General features: G+C 23.2%; 3 protein-coding genes across 3 annotated transcripts; 2 read left to right on the forward strand and 1 right to left on the reverse strand.

Annotated features, from left to right (window-relative positions):
- Nucleotides 1–961: 961 nt before the first annotated feature.
- Nucleotides 962–1988, reverse strand: DDB_G0271518 (hypothetical protein; the record flags this gene model as incomplete). The annotated part of the gene is made up of 3 exons (XM_640464.1): nt 962–1101; nt 1266–1511; nt 1949–1988. The coding sequence occupies 3 exons, from the start codon at nt 1986–1988 to the stop codon at nt 962–964; spliced, it is 426 nt and encodes a 141-aa protein (XP_645556.1).
- A 1023-nt stretch (nt 1989–3011) lies between these two features.
- pks5 (beta-ketoacyl synthase family protein) lies at nt 3012–10635 on the forward strand (the record flags this gene model as incomplete). The annotated part of the gene is made up of 2 exons (XM_640465.1): nt 3012–3666; nt 3752–10635. The coding sequence occupies 2 exons, from the start codon at nt 3012–3014 to the stop codon at nt 10633–10635; spliced, it is 7539 nt and encodes a 2512-aa protein (XP_645557.1).
- Nucleotides 10636–11287: 652 nt separating this feature from the next.
- On the forward strand, nt 11288–20144 carry pks6 (beta-ketoacyl synthase family protein; the record flags this gene model as incomplete). The annotated part of the gene is made up of 2 exons (XM_001732910.1): nt 11288–11924; nt 12007–20144. 2 exons carry the CDS (start codon nt 11288–11290, stop codon nt 20142–20144), a joined length of 8775 nt encoding a protein of 2924 aa, XP_001732962.1.
- Between the last annotated feature and the right edge of the window lie 430 nt (nt 20145–20574).

The raw sequence follows: 20574 nt of genomic DNA on the forward strand, positions 1-20574 counted from the left end.
TGTGAATTATTGATACATTTACAAAAAATCCTTAAACCTGTAATCTATTTTAATTTAATCAATCAATTAAAATTGATATATGAATAATAACAAAACAAAACAAAACAAAACAAAATAATAATAATAATAATAATAATAATAATAATAATAATAATAATAATAATAATAATAATAATAATAATAATAATAATAATAATAATAATAATAATAATAATAATAATATTAATAATAATATTAATAATAATAATAATAATAAAAATAATGATATTGATAATAATAATAATAATAATAATAATAATAATAATAATAATAATAATAATAATAATAATAATAATAATAATAATAATAATAATAATAATAATAATAATAATAATAAATCAATTGATAATCCATGTGGATATGTAAATTGAGAATTGTAATAATAATACACCAAAACCAATACAAGCAAACATAAAAATTAGAAGTAATAAAGTAGGGTCTATTTCTAAAAATGTTAACGTTTCTTTCTGGGAATAATAAAATTTCAAATAAAAACATCGATAATAAACCCAGGAATATCCTTTAATAAAATAGTTAAAAATTTAAAATTAAAATTACACACACACATATATATATTTAATAGATTAATAAATTGTTACTATAATAAAATTTTTAAAAACATATACAATTTTCCTTTTAAAAATAAAGTCTTTTTTTATGAAAGTAACATTCAGACATTATTATTATTTATTTTTTTTATTTATTTATTTGTTTATTTCAATTAAATTAAATTTTTAATATTTATAAATAGTTCTTCGTCTCCAATTTCATTTGGTATTTGGAAATTTGGTTCTTTTAAATAATTTATTAAAATTGTTCTAATCTTGGAACTACACGGGAAAAAACACAATAAAATCCATTTTTATCTTTAAAACCGCGGTCACCAGAATTATAATACCCTTTGGATTTTATGAATAATTGTTTATTTTTCATTATTTTTATAAAATGAAATTGCAAAACTTGATGGTATTGGTAATTTAAATGAAAATCCACCAATTTCATTCTCATTTACCAACTCTGGTGAAAGTATTGATGGTTTAATGAAAATTGAAGGTACACCACCTACTTCATTATGAATGGGATCATTTTATATTTTGTTCATTACCAAAATGCTTGATATTCCAATTTCACTCTGACCATACCCTCTTGAACGTTTTACTTTAATTTTAATTTCAAAGAAATCTGAAATTGATTCATCAATAATTTCGTGACCAGTACCAATAAACTTGATAAATTATAGGTTGAATGTAAATTCACGGGTATTTGGAAAGTGTGTGGACCAGTGAATGCGACGGATACTTTATGTTTTTCAATTGTTTTCCAAAATAAATCTTCAAGTTTTTGAATTGTTAAAGAGCCCATACCAGTATAGCAAAAGAATGTTAAAATTAACTTGTTTGATAAAAGTGTACTACTGTGGTATTTCAAACAAACCAAATATGAAACATTACCTCTAACAATTGGTTGAATCTCTTGTAAAAACTATATATAATGGATGACTTGAATTAACTGAAACATATTCATAAAATGGTTTTGTTGATTTTCTTTGATTCTATTTATTTCTAAATCCAAATTTAAAGAATTTGGTATTGGTTTTGTACTTTTAAAATTATAAAACAGATTCCAATTAAATAGCCATTATCATCATTTCTATAATGGGTAATTGCTAGAATTGGTTTAAAATTTTATATGTCAATTGCTTTGTTTAATTTTGATGTTATATAAATTTATTAATGAATAATCAATGCTACTTGATCCCTTTTTATTGGATTATTTATATGAACTATTTAATTTACCACCTTGAAACCAATCAGGATAAATTTCATCACTACTATAAATTTTATCCAAAAATAATAAAAAACAATTATTAGAACAAAATAAATAATTTAATTAATTGTTTATAACTTACCAATAAATATATTTCTTTGCAACCTCATCCCAAGATTCATTTGGTTTAGTATTTATTATAATTTTCAAAATTAAATGGATCACTTAATTTGTGCATCTCCTTTTTTTTTTTTAAATTTAATTCAAAAACACACCACAAATAAATTAAAAGGTGTTCAGAGGAAAAAAAAAAAAAAAAAAAAAAAAAATTAAAAGAGAAATTGTCAAAAAAAAAAAAAAAAAAAAAAAAAGTGTGATTGTGTTTAAAAATTTTTATAAAAAAAAAAAAAAAGTTTTGTTTAGCGGTTATTTGTAAATAACACACTCAGACGTTTTCTAACATGTGGGTGTTGTGGGGTTAGAAAAATAATAAACACTTGAAAAAACAAAAATAAACCTAGAAAATAAAAAAAATAAAAACTAAGGGAAAAACACAGATAAACCAGAAAAAAAAAAAAAAAAAAAAAACTTTTTTTTATATAAGTGAGTGTGTGAAGTACTTGTTAACAGTTGAATGGATATCTCAATTAACTATATTAGATTGGTAAAAATTAATTTGCTAATAAATATTTTCAATTTATATCTGGTGTATCACCTGTAACTGCAAGAAATGTTTAATAAATTTTTTTTTTTTTAACACTATGGCCAACAATTAGGGTGTTAAAATTTAAACTACACGTACGTTTCCTCATTTATACAAAATAATAATAATAAATATAATATTAATTTTTTAATTTTATTCATAAACATTAGGTAATCAAAATCTATTTATAAAAAAACGCTGTTTTTAATATAAAAATAATAGTAATCAAAGTTACATTAAACTCAAATTATACAAGAACAATAGAAAAAAAATAACACTTTATTTTTTTTTTTTTAAATTATTATTTTTAATTATTTTTTTGTATTTATTTTGGAATGTATAAAAATAAATAAATTTGAATTTATCTATTTATTTAATTATAAAAAAAAAAAAAAAATATTAAAATATTTATTAAAAATAATAAAATCAATATTCAACCTAATAAATACAAACAACAATAAAAAAAATAAAATAACAATTTATATATATATATTAACAAAAAATGGATATGAAATTAAATGATATTGAAAATGAAAATTTTATAAATCAAATGAAAGGTGTTGCAATTGTTGGTATTGGATTTAGAATCCCTTCTGGTAATAGTGAAAATTCAATTAGTTCACCAGATGATTTATTTAATAATTTAAAGAATGGTTTTGATGGTGTTAGTAGTACATCAGAAAGATGGAGTGACAATTACCACAAGTTGGGTGAAATTAGTAGTCCAAATGCAGGTTTATTACCATTAAATGAATGGAAATCATTCGATCCATTATTTTTTGGTATTAATCCATCCGATGCTCATCATATTGATCCTCAACAAAGATTATTATTAAAATGTACATGGGAAGCATTAGAAGATGCATCTATCGATCCAATTTCAATTCGTGGTACAAATACTTCAGTTTTCATTGGCTCATCAACTATTGATTATTTACATGCAAATAAACATCCAGATCTTATTTTAAAGAATGCTATTGGTTTTTCACCAAGTACTTTATCAAATAGAATTTCATACTGCTTCGATATCCATGGTCCTTCATTATCAATTGATACAGCTTGCTCATCATCAATGAATGCTGTTACTCAAGGTTATCACTCAATATTAAATGGTACTTCCAATATGTCTATTGTTGGTGGTGTAAATTTTGTAATAGGTAAGAATTCTTATATTCTTGTGATTAATTATAATTATAATTTATTTTTAAATTATTAACTATTTTATTTATTTATTCATACTAGATGTTGAAACAATAAAAGGTTTTTCATATTTAAATATGTTAAGTAAAACACATGGTAAATGTAAAGCATTTGATGAAAGTGGTGATGGTTTTACACGTGGTGAATGTGCTGGTGTTGTAGTTTTAAAGAAACTTGATGATGCTATTAGAGATGGTAATAGAATTTATTGTATAATTAATGGTATAAGTTCAAATATTGATGGTAATGGAATTGCTGATAAGGCCAACTTTTATTCACCATCAAAGCAATCACAATTTAATAATATTAATTTAGCATTTAAATCAACCAATGGTAAAATTTCAGTAAATGACATTCAATATATCGAAGCACATGGTACCGGTACTAAAACAGGTGATCCAATTGAAACTGAAGCAATTTCAATGGCTTTTAAAAATAGAGATAAATCAACACCAATTCTAATTGGTTCAATTAAAAGTAATATTGGTCATTGTGAAGCTGGTTCAGGTGTTGTATCATTAATCAAATGTTGTTTAATGTTTAAATATCAATGCTTTTTACCAAATATTCATTTCAAAAATCCAAATCCATTAATTAAATTCAATGAATGGAATTTAAAAGTTGTAACATCACCAATTCCATTCAACAGAAATAATGAAAAATCAGTTTCAATGATGATTAATAACTTTGGTGTTACTGGTTCAAATTGTTGTTTACTTATTTCAGAGTTTAAAAAACAAGATTATGAATCATATGAAAACAACATCGGCAGTATTAATAAAAATATATTAGTGCCATTCTCAGCAAATTCTCCAAAGTCATTGGACCAATACCAATCAAAAATCAAAAATATAATTAATAATCAATTCAATTTTATTGATTTTGCAAATAACCAAATTTATTCAAAATCAAATTATCTTTATCAAAGATCAGTTGTAATAGCAAATAATTCAAATGATCTTGTTAATAAAATTTTAAATAAAAAACATATTCAAACTAAAAATCCAATCATTTCAAATATGTCATTCAAAGGAAAGAATCCAATTACAATTTTTGTTTTTTCAGGTCAAGGATCACAATATCCTAAAATGGCTTTAGAATTATATAATAATGAAGTAATCTTTAAAAAATCAATTGATTTAATCGATTCAAAATTATCAAAATACTATGGTTATTCAGTTTTAGAAAAATTAAGATCGATTGGAGATGATGATACTACTTCCATTCATGATCCAACTATTGCACAACCAGCAATGTGTATGTTTTCAGTATCATTATTTGAATTATATAAACATTGGGGAGTAAATCCTTCATTTATTCTTGGTCATAGTCTTGGTGAAATCCCAACCTCATATTGTTCTGGAATGATTGATTTAGATACATTCTGTTATACAGTTTATCAAAGATCAATAGCACAAACTAAAACACATGGTAATGGTAGAATGTTATCAATCAATATTAGTGATGAAGAATTTAAATCAATGTATTCTCAAAAGTATCCACAAATTGAAATTGCGTGTTATAATTCACCTCAATCAATTGTTGTGGCAGGTAATGAATCAATATTAAATGAAATTTCAAAAGAATTAAAAGAAAAAGAAATTTTCACTGCAATGTTAGGTTCATTATCATCATTCCATACAAGTAGTCAACAATGTACAAAAGATAGTATATTACAACTAAACATTGAAAGTAAAAAATCAAAAGTACCAACATTTTCAACAGTTACAACAAATTTATTCAACGAATCAGATCCATTTAATTCACAGTATGTTTATGATAATATTATTAATCCAGTTAAATTCACACAAACAATTTCAAATATTTATAAACATATCGAATCAAATCAATTAGATAATGATATTGTATTCATTGAAATTGCACCACATCCAACATTATCATTTTATATTAAACAAATGGTACCATCAAGTTTAAATGAATCAGTTTCAGTTTATTCAGCACTTCACAAGAAAAAGAATGATGTCGAAGAGTTTCAACAAACCATTTCAAATTTATATTGTCAAAATGGATATAATATTAATTTTAAATGTCAATTTAATAATAAAAAATCAAATCAAAAAATTAATTTACCACTTTATCAATGGGATGACGAATTATATTTCGCTCAAACTCAAGTACTCGAACAACATAGAAAAGAAGGACCACCAATTGACCATCTTGGTCTATCAAACTCTTATTATTCACCATTTAAAAATTCATATAGGACATTTATTGATATAAAGAATAAACCATTTCAATATCTAAAAGGTCATATGGTTAAAGGTAAATACTACTTCCCAGGTTGTGGTTATATTGATAATATTATTCAGCTTTATAAAAATCAAGATATTTTTATTAGTTTTATTGAATTTAAAACACCATTAATTTTAATTGAGGGTATCAATCAATGTTTACAGACAAACATTCAACAAACTGGTAAAAGTGAATATCGTGCACAATTTCATTTCAAAGATCAAAAATCAAATGAATGGATTCAATCATCAAATGCAAATTTCCAATTATTAGATCACACTATTGAAATGCCACCAAAGTATAATATTGAAGAAATTATTAAAAACAAATGTACGTTGGCAAGATTAACAAAGAATGAAATTTATACTCACATAAAATCAAAAACTGGTTTAAATTATACTGCAATGTTTCAAGGTGCTACTGAATGTTATATAGGTGTAGATTGTACATTATCAGTTGTATCAATTGAATCTCAAACAAATTCATTTTTAAATATACCAATTTTAGATTCAGTTTTCCATGGTAACATTTCTTTAATAAATGATCAATGTCAAATTGTATTTGATAAAGTTCATGGGTTAAAGTACTATTCATCAAATATTCCAAATGATTATAAAGATAAATCAGTTTATGTATATGCAAAATTAAAATCAAAGACAAGTGATTCATATTCAGCTTCATTTACTGTACTATTATCGGATGGTACAGTTGTATATGAAATTGATGAAGCATTCAGTAAATCTTTAATTCCAATTAAAGAATTACTTAAAATTGAATATCCAAATGATGAATTATTTTCAATTAATTTACAACCAAAAGATTCTCCAATTCCAGCTCCTTCAACTTTCAAATCCCTAATTTATGAAAATGATCGTTTCAATGCTGAACCACCAATGGTAGAGAATCTCTTTCAATACATTTCAACAATATTTTATAAAAATATTATAAATAGATGTCCAGAAATTAATATTGATATAATTAAATCTTTAAGTATTGATGAAATTATTTCAAATTTCAGTAAAATTTCAAAACATGAAAGATTATTTAAATATGTTTTTGAAACTATAAAAGAGAATGGTATTCTTAATAGTTTGGAAGAAAAAGATGATACTTACTTTGTATTTAATGAAGTACTTATCAAATCATCAAGAGTTATTTCAAAATTATTATTCCCATTAGAAAATGATAATGATAATGAAGATACACCTCAATTATTATTTCAAAATGGTTTAATGGATAAAGTTTATAAATGCAGATATTTAAAAAATAAGAATCAAATGATTGCCCATATTATTAAACATTCAATTAAAGAGATTATTAATAATAATATTATAATTAGAATTTTAGAATTTGGAGGAGGTACTGCATCATTATCAGTTGAAGTTATTGAAGAAATCGTTACATTACTTCAAGAGAATCCAAATTATCAAGTTGAAATCGAATATACATGGAGTGATATTTCGCCTGCATTCATAGTAGATACAAAGAATAAAATCAATAAAATCATTAAAGGTGCTGGTATAACAAATGGATTAAATGTTATTTATCATCCATTAACAATTGATGAATCATTGGTAGAACTTCAATCAATCAAACCATCATATTATGATTTTGTTATAATGTCAAATGTTCTTCATGTTGTTAAAGATATTAAACAAGCTGTAGAACAAATGTATCAATTGTTAATACCAAATGGTCAATTACTTTTTGTTGAACCCCCTTATAAATCAATAATATGTGATAGTTTATTTGGTTCATTTGAACAATGGTGGGCATTCACTGATACTGATATTAGAAAAGATCATTGTTGTCTTTCTCAAGATGGTTGGTATAAATTATTGAAATGGTCAAACTTTGAAAGTATTGAAATGTCAACTGAAAGTAAATTCATGGGATCAGTTATCCAAGCACAAAAACCATCATTTACATCATTAATAAATCAACAACCAAAGTATGATAATATTATTATTTTTGGTAACAATTGTCCAAACTTTATTGATAATATTAAACCATTTTCAAATTTCAATGAGTTCATTCAAATTGAAACTATTCAAGAATTTGATCAACTAATTAACAAATCAACAATTACAAATGATTCAATCATTTATTTCATAAAATCAATTAATCAGTTATCTTTGGATAATTATAAACAAGCAACTCTTGAATATATTGAAATCAATCAAAAACTATTACAAATTAATAGTTTATGTAAACATGTATTAATTGTTAATGATTCAAGAAAAACCAACTATTTAGCATCATCAATTGTTGGTGCTGCAAGATACTTTGATGAATTCCAACAATTGAAATTACATACATTAGATTTTGATTATGATTCAACCCAAAATTATTTAATTTCAAAAAATAACAAAATGGTTCAATTCATTAATAACTTGATAGACTCCAAAACAAATGTTCATAAAGAAATGATTATAATTAATAACAAAGTATATTATGAAATAGTTCAAAAAGAGAAAAATCTAAAATTAAAATACAATTCAGAATCTTTCGAACAACAAGATAATTTAATGTGTTCATTATCACCAAATTTAGAATATCAATTACAATCAAAACAAATTAAATTAAGAGATAATCAAGTTGAAGTTAAAACAATTGCAACTGGTATCAATAATAAAGATTACTTAGTTTATAGTGGTTTAGAAGGTAGTGTTAATTCAAATACACCACAATTTGGATATGAATTTTCAGGTATAATAACAAGAGTTGGTAATAATGTAAAAGATTATAAAGTTGGTGATAATGTATTTGGTTTATCAAATTCTTGTACATCATCCAATATTATTGTGAATCATGAAAGAATTCAAATAAAACCTTCAAACATAAGTCATATTGAAGCAGCATCAATTCCAATTGATTATTTAACATCATTTATGAGTTTATTCAATGTTGGTTGTTTAAATATTGAAGATAATGAATCAATTTTAATTCATTTAGGTAGTGATAGTTTTGGGTTATCAACATTTGAAATATTAAAATGGAAAGGTTTTAAATCAAATTTATTCGTTACAGTTAATTCGGATGAAATTAAACAATATCTTTTAAATAATTATGGTGATTTAATAACTGCAATTTATTCAAACACAGATAAAGGTTATGTAAGTCAAATTAAAAATAAACTTATTGAACAAGGCTCAAATGATAATGGAGTAGATTTAATATTAAATACATTACCAAGTGATTTTATGGATTCAAATTTCCAATTGTTAGCAATTAATGGTAGAATTATAGATTTATCAAATGATCATTTAAACCAAAGTGAATATATGAAAAATGTAAACTTTACTCTTAATCGTGGTTATCATAATTTTGATTTAATGTCACAAAGAAATTCAAGAATCAATAGAAGTTTATTAACCATTTCAAAAGCAATTGAAAATGGTGAATTAAAATTAATTCCAATTAAAGAATTTTCAAACTCTGATATTAATGATGCAATTGAATTTATTATTGAAGAGAATAGAATTGATAAAATTGTAGTTAGTCATGATCATGAAGTTTATCAAGAACTCTATGCTAAATTTTCAAATGAAAATGATTTTTCAATATTAAAATCAAATTATCAAATTAATTCAAATAATTTAGGTAAAAATATATTAATTACCGGTCAATCAGGTATTATTTTAGAAATATTAAAATGGATCATTAAATATTCAAATATTAACACAATAGAAAATGTTATTATTCTTTCAAGATCATCATTAAAATGGGAATTAGAATTATTAATTAATCAAACCAAACTATCAAATAATAATATTAAATTCCATTTCAAGAGTGTTGATGTTGGTGATAGTGAACAAGTTGATAATGCAATCAATGAAATATTAAATGAAAATCAAGAAATTATAAATATTCATTCAATATTCCATTTTGCATTTACCCAAATTGCATGTAAAGTTCAAGAAATCAATATGAAACATTTAGATATTTCACACGGAGCAAAAACAATGGGAGCAATTAATTTACATAATCAATCAATTAAACGTAATTGGAAATTAATTAATTTTGTGATTTCGTCATCAATTGCCTCTCTTGTTGGTTCAACAGATCAGTGTTCATATGTTTGTGCAAATGCATTATTAGATTCATTTTCAAAATATAGAGTATCTCTTGGACTACCATCAACATCTATTAATCTTGGTGCAATTGAATCAACTGGTTTCGTTTCAAAGAATGAATCGATTTCAGTATTTTTAGATGGCAGTGGTATTATTCCAACACCAATCAATCAAGTTTTAGGCCTTTTAGATTTACAAATTCAAAACCCTGGTAAATTTACAAATTCAATGGTTGCTAAATTTAATCCATTAAACTTTTCAAATAATGAACAAATTAATCTTTTATTAAAAATGGATTACATTTTCAATTTACATTCTAATGGATATACTAAAGTAAAGGAGAGTGCTGGAAGTAAAAATGTTGATGAATTGTTTATTAAAAAAATATCAGATTTATTCTCAATTGATGAATCTAAAATAAATAAGGATATTAGATTAATCGATTATGGCGCAGACTCATTAGTTATCGTTCAATTAAAGAATTGGGTTGACCAAGAAATTGGATTTAATTTAATTACAATTCAACAACTTCAAAATAATACAATTAATGTTTCAATTAAAATAATTTTAAATTTTTTGAAAAAGATAAATAAATAAGAATAAAAAAGATAAACAAATAAAAATAAAAAAAATTAAAAAAATGGTGGTCAAAAAAAAAAAAAAAAAAAAAAAAAAATTTAATCAAATAATAAAAAATAATAAAAAAAAAAAATTTAAAAAAAAAAAATAAATTTAAAAAAATTTAATCAAATAATAATAAAAAAATTTTTTATTGTCACTATTTTAAATTTATTTTTTTTTTTTTTTATTAAAAAAATTTATTTTTTGAAAACCAATTTTTTTTTTTTTTTTTTTTTTTTAAAAATAATGTGTACACCACACAACATAATAACTGTGCATTTTTTTAAACCTTTTTTTTTAAAAAAAAAAAATAAACAAATTTGTATTAATTTTTTTTTTATTTTTTTATTTTAACAAAATACCACAATTTAGAAACCAAAAAAAAAAAGCAAAGTGGTTGAAAATTTTTTGTAACGAAAAATGTACACAAAATCAAATAAAAATAACAGTTTGATGTTTTTTTATCCCCCAAATTTTACCCCCACCAATAAGTGTTTTATTGTAATAAAATAGATACATTAAAAAAAAAAAAAAAATTGCAATTTAATTAATGTATCTATTTTTTTAATTAAAAAAAAAAATAACATTTAATTTTAATAATATTAATAAGTAAAATAACTAAATCCTTATGAATAATTTAAAAAATATAGATTTAATAGAGAAAGGTGTTGCAATTGTTGGTATTGGATTTAGAATTCCTTCTGGTAATAATGAAAATTCAATTTGTTCACCAGATGATTTATTTAATAATTTAAAGAATGGTTTTGATGGTGTTAGTAGTACATCAGAAAGATGGAGTGACAATTACCACAAGTTGGGTGAGATTAGTAGTCCAAATGCAGGTTTATTACCATTAAATGAATGGAAATCATTCGATCCATTATTTTTTGGTATTAATCCATCTGAAGCATCTTTAATCGATCCACAACAAAGATTATTATTAAAATGTACATGGGAAGCATTAGAAGATGCGTCAATTGATCCAATTTCAATTCGTGGTACAAATACTTCAGTTTTCATTGGTGCTTCAAATATAGATTATCAACATACAAATAAACACCAAGACTCAGTTTTAAAAAATGCAATAGCACAATCCACCTGTGCAATTTCAAATAGAATATCATATTGTTTCGATTTTAATGGTCCATCATTATCAATTGATACTGCATGTTCATCATCATTAAATGCAGTTTCTCAAGGTTATCATTCAATATTAAATGGTACTTCTGATATCTCAATTGTTGGTGGTGTAAATTTAATATTAGGTAAGGATTATATTTTAATTGTATATATTTTAAATTAAAAATACACTCATTAATTAATTTTTTATTTAATTTATTTTATCAGATGTTGAAATGACAAAGGCATATTCGTATTTAAGCATGTTAAGTAAAACACATGGTAAATGTAAAGCATTTGATGAAAGTGGTGATGGTTTTACACGTGGTGAATGTGTCGGTGTTGTAGTTTTAAAAAATTTACAAGATGCAATTAAAGATGGTAATAGAATTTATTGTGTAATTAATGGTTCAAGTTCAAATGTTGATGGTAATGGTAATATGGATAAAGTTAACTTTTATTCACCATCAAAACAATCACAATTTAATAATATTAATTCAGCATTTAAATCAACAAATGACAAGCTCTCAATTAATGATATTCAATATATCGAAGCACATGGTACTGGTACTAAAACAGGTGATCCAATTGAAACTGAAGCAATTTCAATGGCTTTTAAAAATAGAGATAAATCAGCACCAATTCTAATTGGTTCAATTAAAAGTAATATTGGTCATTGTGAAGCTGGTTCAGGTGTTGCATCATTAATCAAATGTTGTTTAATGTTTAAATATCAATGCTTTTTACCAAATATTCATTTCAAAAATCCAAATCCATTAATTAAATTCAATGAATGGAATTTAAAAGTTGTAACATCACCAATTCCATTCAACAAAAGAAATAATGAAAAACCAGTTTCAATGATGATTAATAACTTTGGTGTAACAGGTTCAAATTGTTGTTTACTTATTTCAGAATTTAAAAATAACAATAACTTTAAAGAGAATATTAATTTAGAATCTCAAAGTGTTAATGATAGAGTGTTAATACCATTCTCAGCAAATTCATCAAATTCATTAAATCAATACCAATCAAAATTTAAAAATATAATTAATAATCAATTCAATTTTATTGATTTTACCGCAATTCAAATTTATTCAAAATCAAATTATCTTTATCAAAGATCAGTTGTAATTGCAAGTAATTCAAATGAACTTTTTGAAAATATCTCAAATAAAAAACAAATTCAAACTAAAAATTCAATTATCTCAAATATGTCATTCAAAGGAAAGAACCCAATTACAATTTTTGTTTTTTCAGGTCAAGGATCACAATATCCTAAAATGGCTTTAGAATTATATAATAATGAAGTAATCTTTAAAAAGTCAATTGATTTAATCGATTCAAAATTATCAAAGTACTACGGTTTTTCAGTATGGGAGAAGGTAAAAACAATCAAAGATGATGACTTAACCTCAATACATGATCCAATTTTTGCCCAACCAGCACTATGTATGATTTCAGTATCACTATTTGAATTATATTACCATTGGGGAGTAAATCCATCATTTATTCTTGGTCATAGTCTTGGTGAAATTTCAGCATCATATTGTTCTGGAATGATTGATTTAGATACATTCTGTTATACAGTTTATCAAAGATCAATAGCACAATCTAAAACAAATGGTTGTGGTAGAATGTTATCAATTAATATCAGTGATGAAGAATTTAAATCAATGTATTCTCAAAAGTATCCACAAATTGAAATTGCGTGTTATAATTCACCTCAATCAATTGTTGTGGCAGGTAATGAATCAATATTAAATGAAATTTCAAAAGAATTAAAAGAAAAAGAAATTTTCACTGCAATGTTAGGTTCATTATCATCATTCCATACAAGTAGTCAACAATCTACAAAAGATAGCATATTACAACTAAACATTGAAAGCAATCAACCAAAAGTACCAATATTTTCAACAGTTACAACAAATTTATTTAATGAATCAAATCGATTTAATTCACAATATGTTTATGATAATATTATCAAACCAGTTAAATTCACACAAACAATTTCAAATATTTATAAACATATCGAATCAAATCAATTAGATAATGATATTGTATTCATTGAAATTGCACCACATCCAACATTATCATTTTATATTAAACAAATGGTACCATCAAGTTTAAATGAATCAGTTTCAGTTTATTCAGCACTTCACAAGAAAAAGAATGATGTCGAAGAGTTTCAACAAACCATTTCAAATTTATATTGTCAAAATGGATATAATATTAATTTTAAATGTCAATTTAATAATAAAAAATCAAATCTAAATATTGAATTACCTCTTTACCAATGGAGTGACGAATTATACTTCGCTCAAAATCAAGTACTTGAACAACATAGAAAAGGAGGACCACCAATTGACCATCTTGGTCTATCAAACTCTTATTATTCACCATTTAAAAATTCATATAAAACACTTATTGATATAAATTATAAACCATTTCAATATCTTAAAGGTCATATGGTTAAAGGTAAATACTACTTCCCAGGTTGTGGTTATATTGATAATATTATTCAACTTTATAAAAATCAAGATATTTTTATTAGTTTTATTGAATTTAAAACACCATTAATTTTAATTGAAGGTATCAATCAATATTTACAAACAAACATTCAACAAACTGGTAAAAGTGAATATCGTGCACAATTTCATTTCAAAGATCATAAATCAAATGAATGGATTCAATCATCAAATTCAAATTTCCAATTATTAGATCATGGTAATGATATACCATCAAATTATAATATTAAAGAAATTATTAAAAACAAATGTAATTTGAGCAAATTAACAAAGAATGAACTTTATAAAAATATTAAATCAAAAACTGGTTTAAATTATACTGGAGTTTTTCAAGGTGTTACTGAATGCTATATAGGTGATAATTGTACCTTATCAGTTGTATCTTTAGAATCTCAAACAAACTCATTTTTAAATATACCAATTTTAGATACATGCTTACACGGAATGTTAATATTAATAAATGATCAATGTCAAATTGTATTTGACAAAGCCATTGGATTTAAATATTATTCATCAAACATACCAGCAGATTTTAAAGAAAACAAAGATAGTTTTTATGTTTATTCCAATCTTAGACCAAGAGTAGGTGGTGATTCATACCATGGAACAATTATAGTAATGTTATCAGATGGTTCAGTTTTATATGAAATTGAAGAAGTTGTTTGTAAATCATTAATTCCAATCAAAGATTCACTTAAAATTGAATATCCAAATGATGAATTATACAAAGTTCATTTACAATCAAAAGATTCTCCAATTCCAACACCATCATCATTCAAATCAATTATTTATGAAAATGATTTCTTTCAATCTTCACTTAATATTCCAGAAGATTTATTCAAATATATTTCAACATTATTTTATAAAGATATTATAAAAAGATGTCCAGAAATTAATATCAATAAAATTAATTCTCATAGTGTTAATGAAATTATTTCAAGTTTCAGTAAAATTTCAAAACATGAAAGATTATTTAGATTTGTATTTGAAACAATAAAAGAGAATGGTATTCTTAATAGCTTCGAAGAAAAAGATGACACTTACTTCGAATTTAATAAAGTAATTATCAAATCATCAAGAATTATTTCAAAATTATTATTTCCATTAGAAAATGATAATGATAATGAAGATTTACCTCAATCATTATTTCAAAATGGTTTAATGGATAAAATTTATAAATGCAGTTATTTAAGAAAGAAGAATCAAGTGATTTCACATGTCATTAAACATTCAATTAAAGAGATTATTAATAATAATATTATAATTAGAATTTTAGAATTTGGAGGAGGTACTGCATCATTATCAGTTGAAGTTATTGAAGAAATCGTTACATTACTTCAAGAGAATCCAAATTATCAAGTTGAAATCGAATATACATGGAGTGATATTTCACCTGCATTCATAGCAGATGCAAAGAATAAAATCAATAAAATCATTAATGATGCTGCTATAACAAATGGATTAAATGTTATTTATCATCCATTAACAATTGGTGAATCATTGATAGAAACTCAATCAATTAAACCATCATATTATGATTTCGTTATAATGTCAAATGTTCTTCATGTTGTTAAAGATATCAAACAAGCTGTAGAACAAATGTATCAATTGTTAACGACAAATGGTCAATTAGTGTTTTTAGAACCACCTTATAAATCAGTTCTAAACGATTCAATCGTTGGTTCATTTGAACAATGGTGGTCATTCACTGATACTGATATTAGAAAAGATAGATGTGGTATGCCTCAACAAAGTTGGTATCAATTATTAAATTCGTGTAATTTTAAAGACATTGTAATGTCTAAAGAATGCATTTTCTTTGGATCAGTAATACAGGCACAAAAACCACCAATTTCTTTATTGAATTCTCAACCAAAGTATGATAATATAATTATATATGGTGGCAGTATTAATTCAAGTTTTGTAGAAAACATCAAATTAGATTCAAATTCAAAAAGTTTATTTCAAATTGAAACTATTCAAGAATTTAATAAATTAATAAGTAAATCAACAATTACAAACGATTCAATAGTTTATTTCATAAAAACATTAGAAACATTATCATTGGATAATTTTAAACAAATAACTCTTGAATATATTGAAATCAATCAAAAACTATTACAAATTAATAGTTTATGTAAACATGTATTAATTGTTAGTGATTCAAGAAAAACAAACTATTTAGCATCATCAGCTATTGGTGCAGCAAGATACTTTGATGAATTCCCACTATTGAAATTACACACATTAGATTTTGATTATGATTCAACTCAAAATTATATAAATTCAAAAAATAACAAAATGGTTCAATTCATTAATATCTTGACAGATTCCAAAACAAATGTTCATAAAGAAATGATTATAATTAATAACAAAGTATATTATGAAATAGTTCAAAAAGAGAAAAATCTAAAATTAAAATACAATTCAGAATCTTTTGAAAATCAAAATAATTTAATGTGTTCGTTATCACCAAATTTAGAATATCAATTACAATCAAAACAAATTAAATTAAGAGATAATCAAGTTGAAGTTAAAACAATTGCAACTGGTATCAATTATAAAGATTATTTAAATTTTAGTGGTTCAAATAGCAACGGTGATGACAATACAGGTTTACCACAATTTGGATATGAATTTTCAGGTATTATAACAAGAGTTGGTAATAATGTAAAAGATTATAAAGTTGGTGATAATGTATTTGGTTTATCAAATTCTTGTACATCATCTCACATTGTTACAAATTTTAAAAAAATTCAAATAAAACCTTCAAAAATAAGTCATATTGAAGCATCATCAATTCCAATTGATTATTTAACATCATTTATGAGTTTATTTAATGTTGGAAGTTTAAATATTGAAGATAATGAATCGATTTTAATTCATTTAGGTAGAGATGGTTTTGGGTTATCAACATTTGAAATATTAAAATGGAAAGGTTTTAAATCAAATTTATTCGTTACAGTTAATTCAGATAAAACTAAACAATATCTTTTAAAAAAATATGGTGATTTAATTACTGGAATTTATTCAAACACAGATAAAAGTTATGTGGCAGAAATAAAAAACAAATTAATTAAATTAGGTTCAAAAAAGAAAGGAGTAGATTTAATATTAAATACATTACCAAGTGATTTTATGGATTCAAATTTCAAACTATTAACAAAGTATGGTAGAATAATTGATTTAAATTCAAATCATTTAAATCAAAGTGAATTTTTAAAAAATATCAATTTTAAATATAATCATGGTTACCATAACTTTGAGTTATCATTATTTCAAAAAAATAAAATTCTCAAATGTTTAAATGAAATTTCAAATGCTATTGAAAATGGAGAATTAAAAACTATTCCAATTAAAGAATTTACAAATTTAAATATTAAAGATGCCATCAAATACATTACCAACGGTAACATTGAAAAAATTACAGTTAGTCATGATCATGAAATTTATAGTGATATTATTTATAGATATTTAGATGAAAAAGAGTTTTCAATATTAAAATCAAATTATCAAATTAATTCAAATAATTTAGGTAAAAATATATTAATTACAGGTCAATCAGGTATTATTTTAGAAATATTAAAATGGATCATTAAATATTCAAATATTAACACAATTGAAAATGTTATTATTCTTTCAAGATCATCATTAAAATGGGAATTAGAATTATTAATTAATCAAACTAAACTATCAAATAATAATATTAAATTCCATTTCAAGAGTGTTGATGTTGGTGATAGTGAACAAGTTGATAATGCAATCAATGATATACTAAATGAAAACCAACAAATTAGAAATATTGATTCAATATTCCATTTTGCATTTCAACAAATTGCATGTAAAGTTCAAGAAATCAATATGAAGCATTTAAATATTTCACATGGAGCAAAATCAATGGGTGCAATTAATTTACATAATCAATCAATTAAACGTAATTGGAAATTAATTAATTTTGTTATGGCTTCTTCTGCACTTTCATTTATAGATTCAACAGATCAATGTACATATGCTTGTGCAAATACTCTATTAGATTCATTTTCAAAATACAGAGTATCACTTGGATTACCATCAACTTGTATTAACCTTGGTTTAATTGAATCAACTGGTTTCGTTTCAAAGAATGAATCGATTTCAGTATTTTTAGATGGCAATGGTATTATCCCAACACCAATCAATCGAGTTTTAGGTCTTTTAGATTTACAAATTCAAAATGCTAGTAAATTCACAAATTCAATGATTTCAAATTTCAAACCCTCAAAATTTAAAAATAATCAACAAATATCATTATTTTTAAAATTTGACTACTTGATGAATTTAAAAAACAATAGTGAACAAACTAAAAAAGAGAATACTGGAAATAAAAACATTGATGAATTATTCATTGAGAAAGTTTCAGAATTATTTTCAATGGATGAATCAAAAATAAATAAAAATCTTAGATTAATCGATTATGGTGCAGATTCATTAATAATAGTTCAATTAAAGAATTGGATAGATAAAGAAATTGGTATAAATTTAATAACAATTCAACAACTTCAAAATAATACAATTAATATTTCAATTAAAATGATATTAAATTCATTAATGAAAAACAATCAAAATAAATACCTACCTTCAAATAGAATTGATTATTGGAAGAATGAAATGAAATTTGAAGAATCTATTAAACCAATACCAAATGAAATTCGATCAAGAAATAATAACTCAGGAAAAATTATTTTATTAACTGGTACAACTGGTTTTTTAGGTGGTTTCTTGCTATTCAATATGTTAAGATTAGATTCATGTAAATTAATTTATTGTTTGATTAGGAATAAAAGTAAATCAAGTTATCCATTAGATGAAATTATAAATAATTTAAAATATCATCAACTTTATGAAAAATTAAATAAATCACAAATTTCAAAGATTATACCGATTATTGGTGATTTATCAATGAATAAACTTGGTCTTTCAAATGATGATTATGAAACAATTTCAAAAAATGTAAATTTAATTATCAATCCAGGTGCAGATATTAATCAAAAATCAAGTTATCAAGATTGTAAATTAGTAAATGTTAATGGAGTAAAAGAAATTATTAAATTATCATTATCATCTTTAAAACAAAGGATACCAATTGTAAACTTTTCATCATTTTCAGTATTTTTCAATCAATCACTTGATAAGAATTTCGATGAATCAGTTTTACCATCAATTGATAATATTGATAATTTACCAACAGAATATATGAAGAGTAAAGTTGTGGGAGAATACATTTTATTGGAAGCTTCAAAAAATTATAATATACCATCAATTTTAATTAGACCACCAAGTATATTTTTAAATCCAGAAACAGGTATTGGTCATAGTAGTGATCTCACTTTATTAATGATCCAATCATGTTATGAATTAGGTTATTGCCCAAATCAAATTTTAAATGGTTTTATTTTAATTAATACAATTACATGGTTATCAAATAATATTACAAATATTATAATGAATGATAATTGTTGGACAAATTCAAAAATGAATATTTATAATGTACATGGTAAACAAATTCAATCAAGTTTAATAATTAAACCACTTGAAAAACATTTCAATTGTAAACAAATCAACAATAATGATTGGATTGATATGGTTAATAATTCAAATAAAAAATCATGTATTAAATTAAAATCATTCCATTCTTTAGAGAATATTTTTAAAAGTGAAAACAAAGGATATAAATCCAATGAAAGTCAAAGCATTTCATTATCAACCAAATCATTACTAGAATCAATGGGTTCATACAATACTGATCTTAAAATCACTGATAAAATGATTATTTCTCATATTAAACATATTTTTAAATAAGCAATGTCTTTTTAATGTTTATAAAAGGAAAATAAATAAATTAACTAAATATATTAAATATTAAATATAATTAAAATATTAATATAATTCTAAATTTGTGAGTAACTTTTATTTTTTTATTTTTATTTTACATTTTAATTATATTTGCCCCATGCCAAAAATAATTTTATTTTAAAAAGTGAGATATTATTTATTAATATTTTAAATTTGTTAAAAATTTTATTAAATTATAACATCTCTTTTTAAAAAGTGAGAAATTGTGTGTGGTAAAATTTTTCCAAAAATAACCAATTTTCGAGATTCTGAAAACAATTTAAAAACAATTCGTCAAGTTCCACCAAAATCGAGCAGGTCTGCAGAGTAAAAATTAAAATACTAAAAATAATAATAATAAAATAATTAAAATAAAAAAATTAATAATAATGTGTGG

The sequence above is a fragment of the Dictyostelium discoideum genome (assembly GCF_000004695.1).
Source record: "Dictyostelium discoideum AX4 chromosome 2 chromosome, whole genome shotgun sequence".
Taxonomy (NCBI): Eukaryota; Evosea; class Eumycetozoa; order Dictyosteliales; family Dictyosteliaceae; genus Dictyostelium; species Dictyostelium discoideum.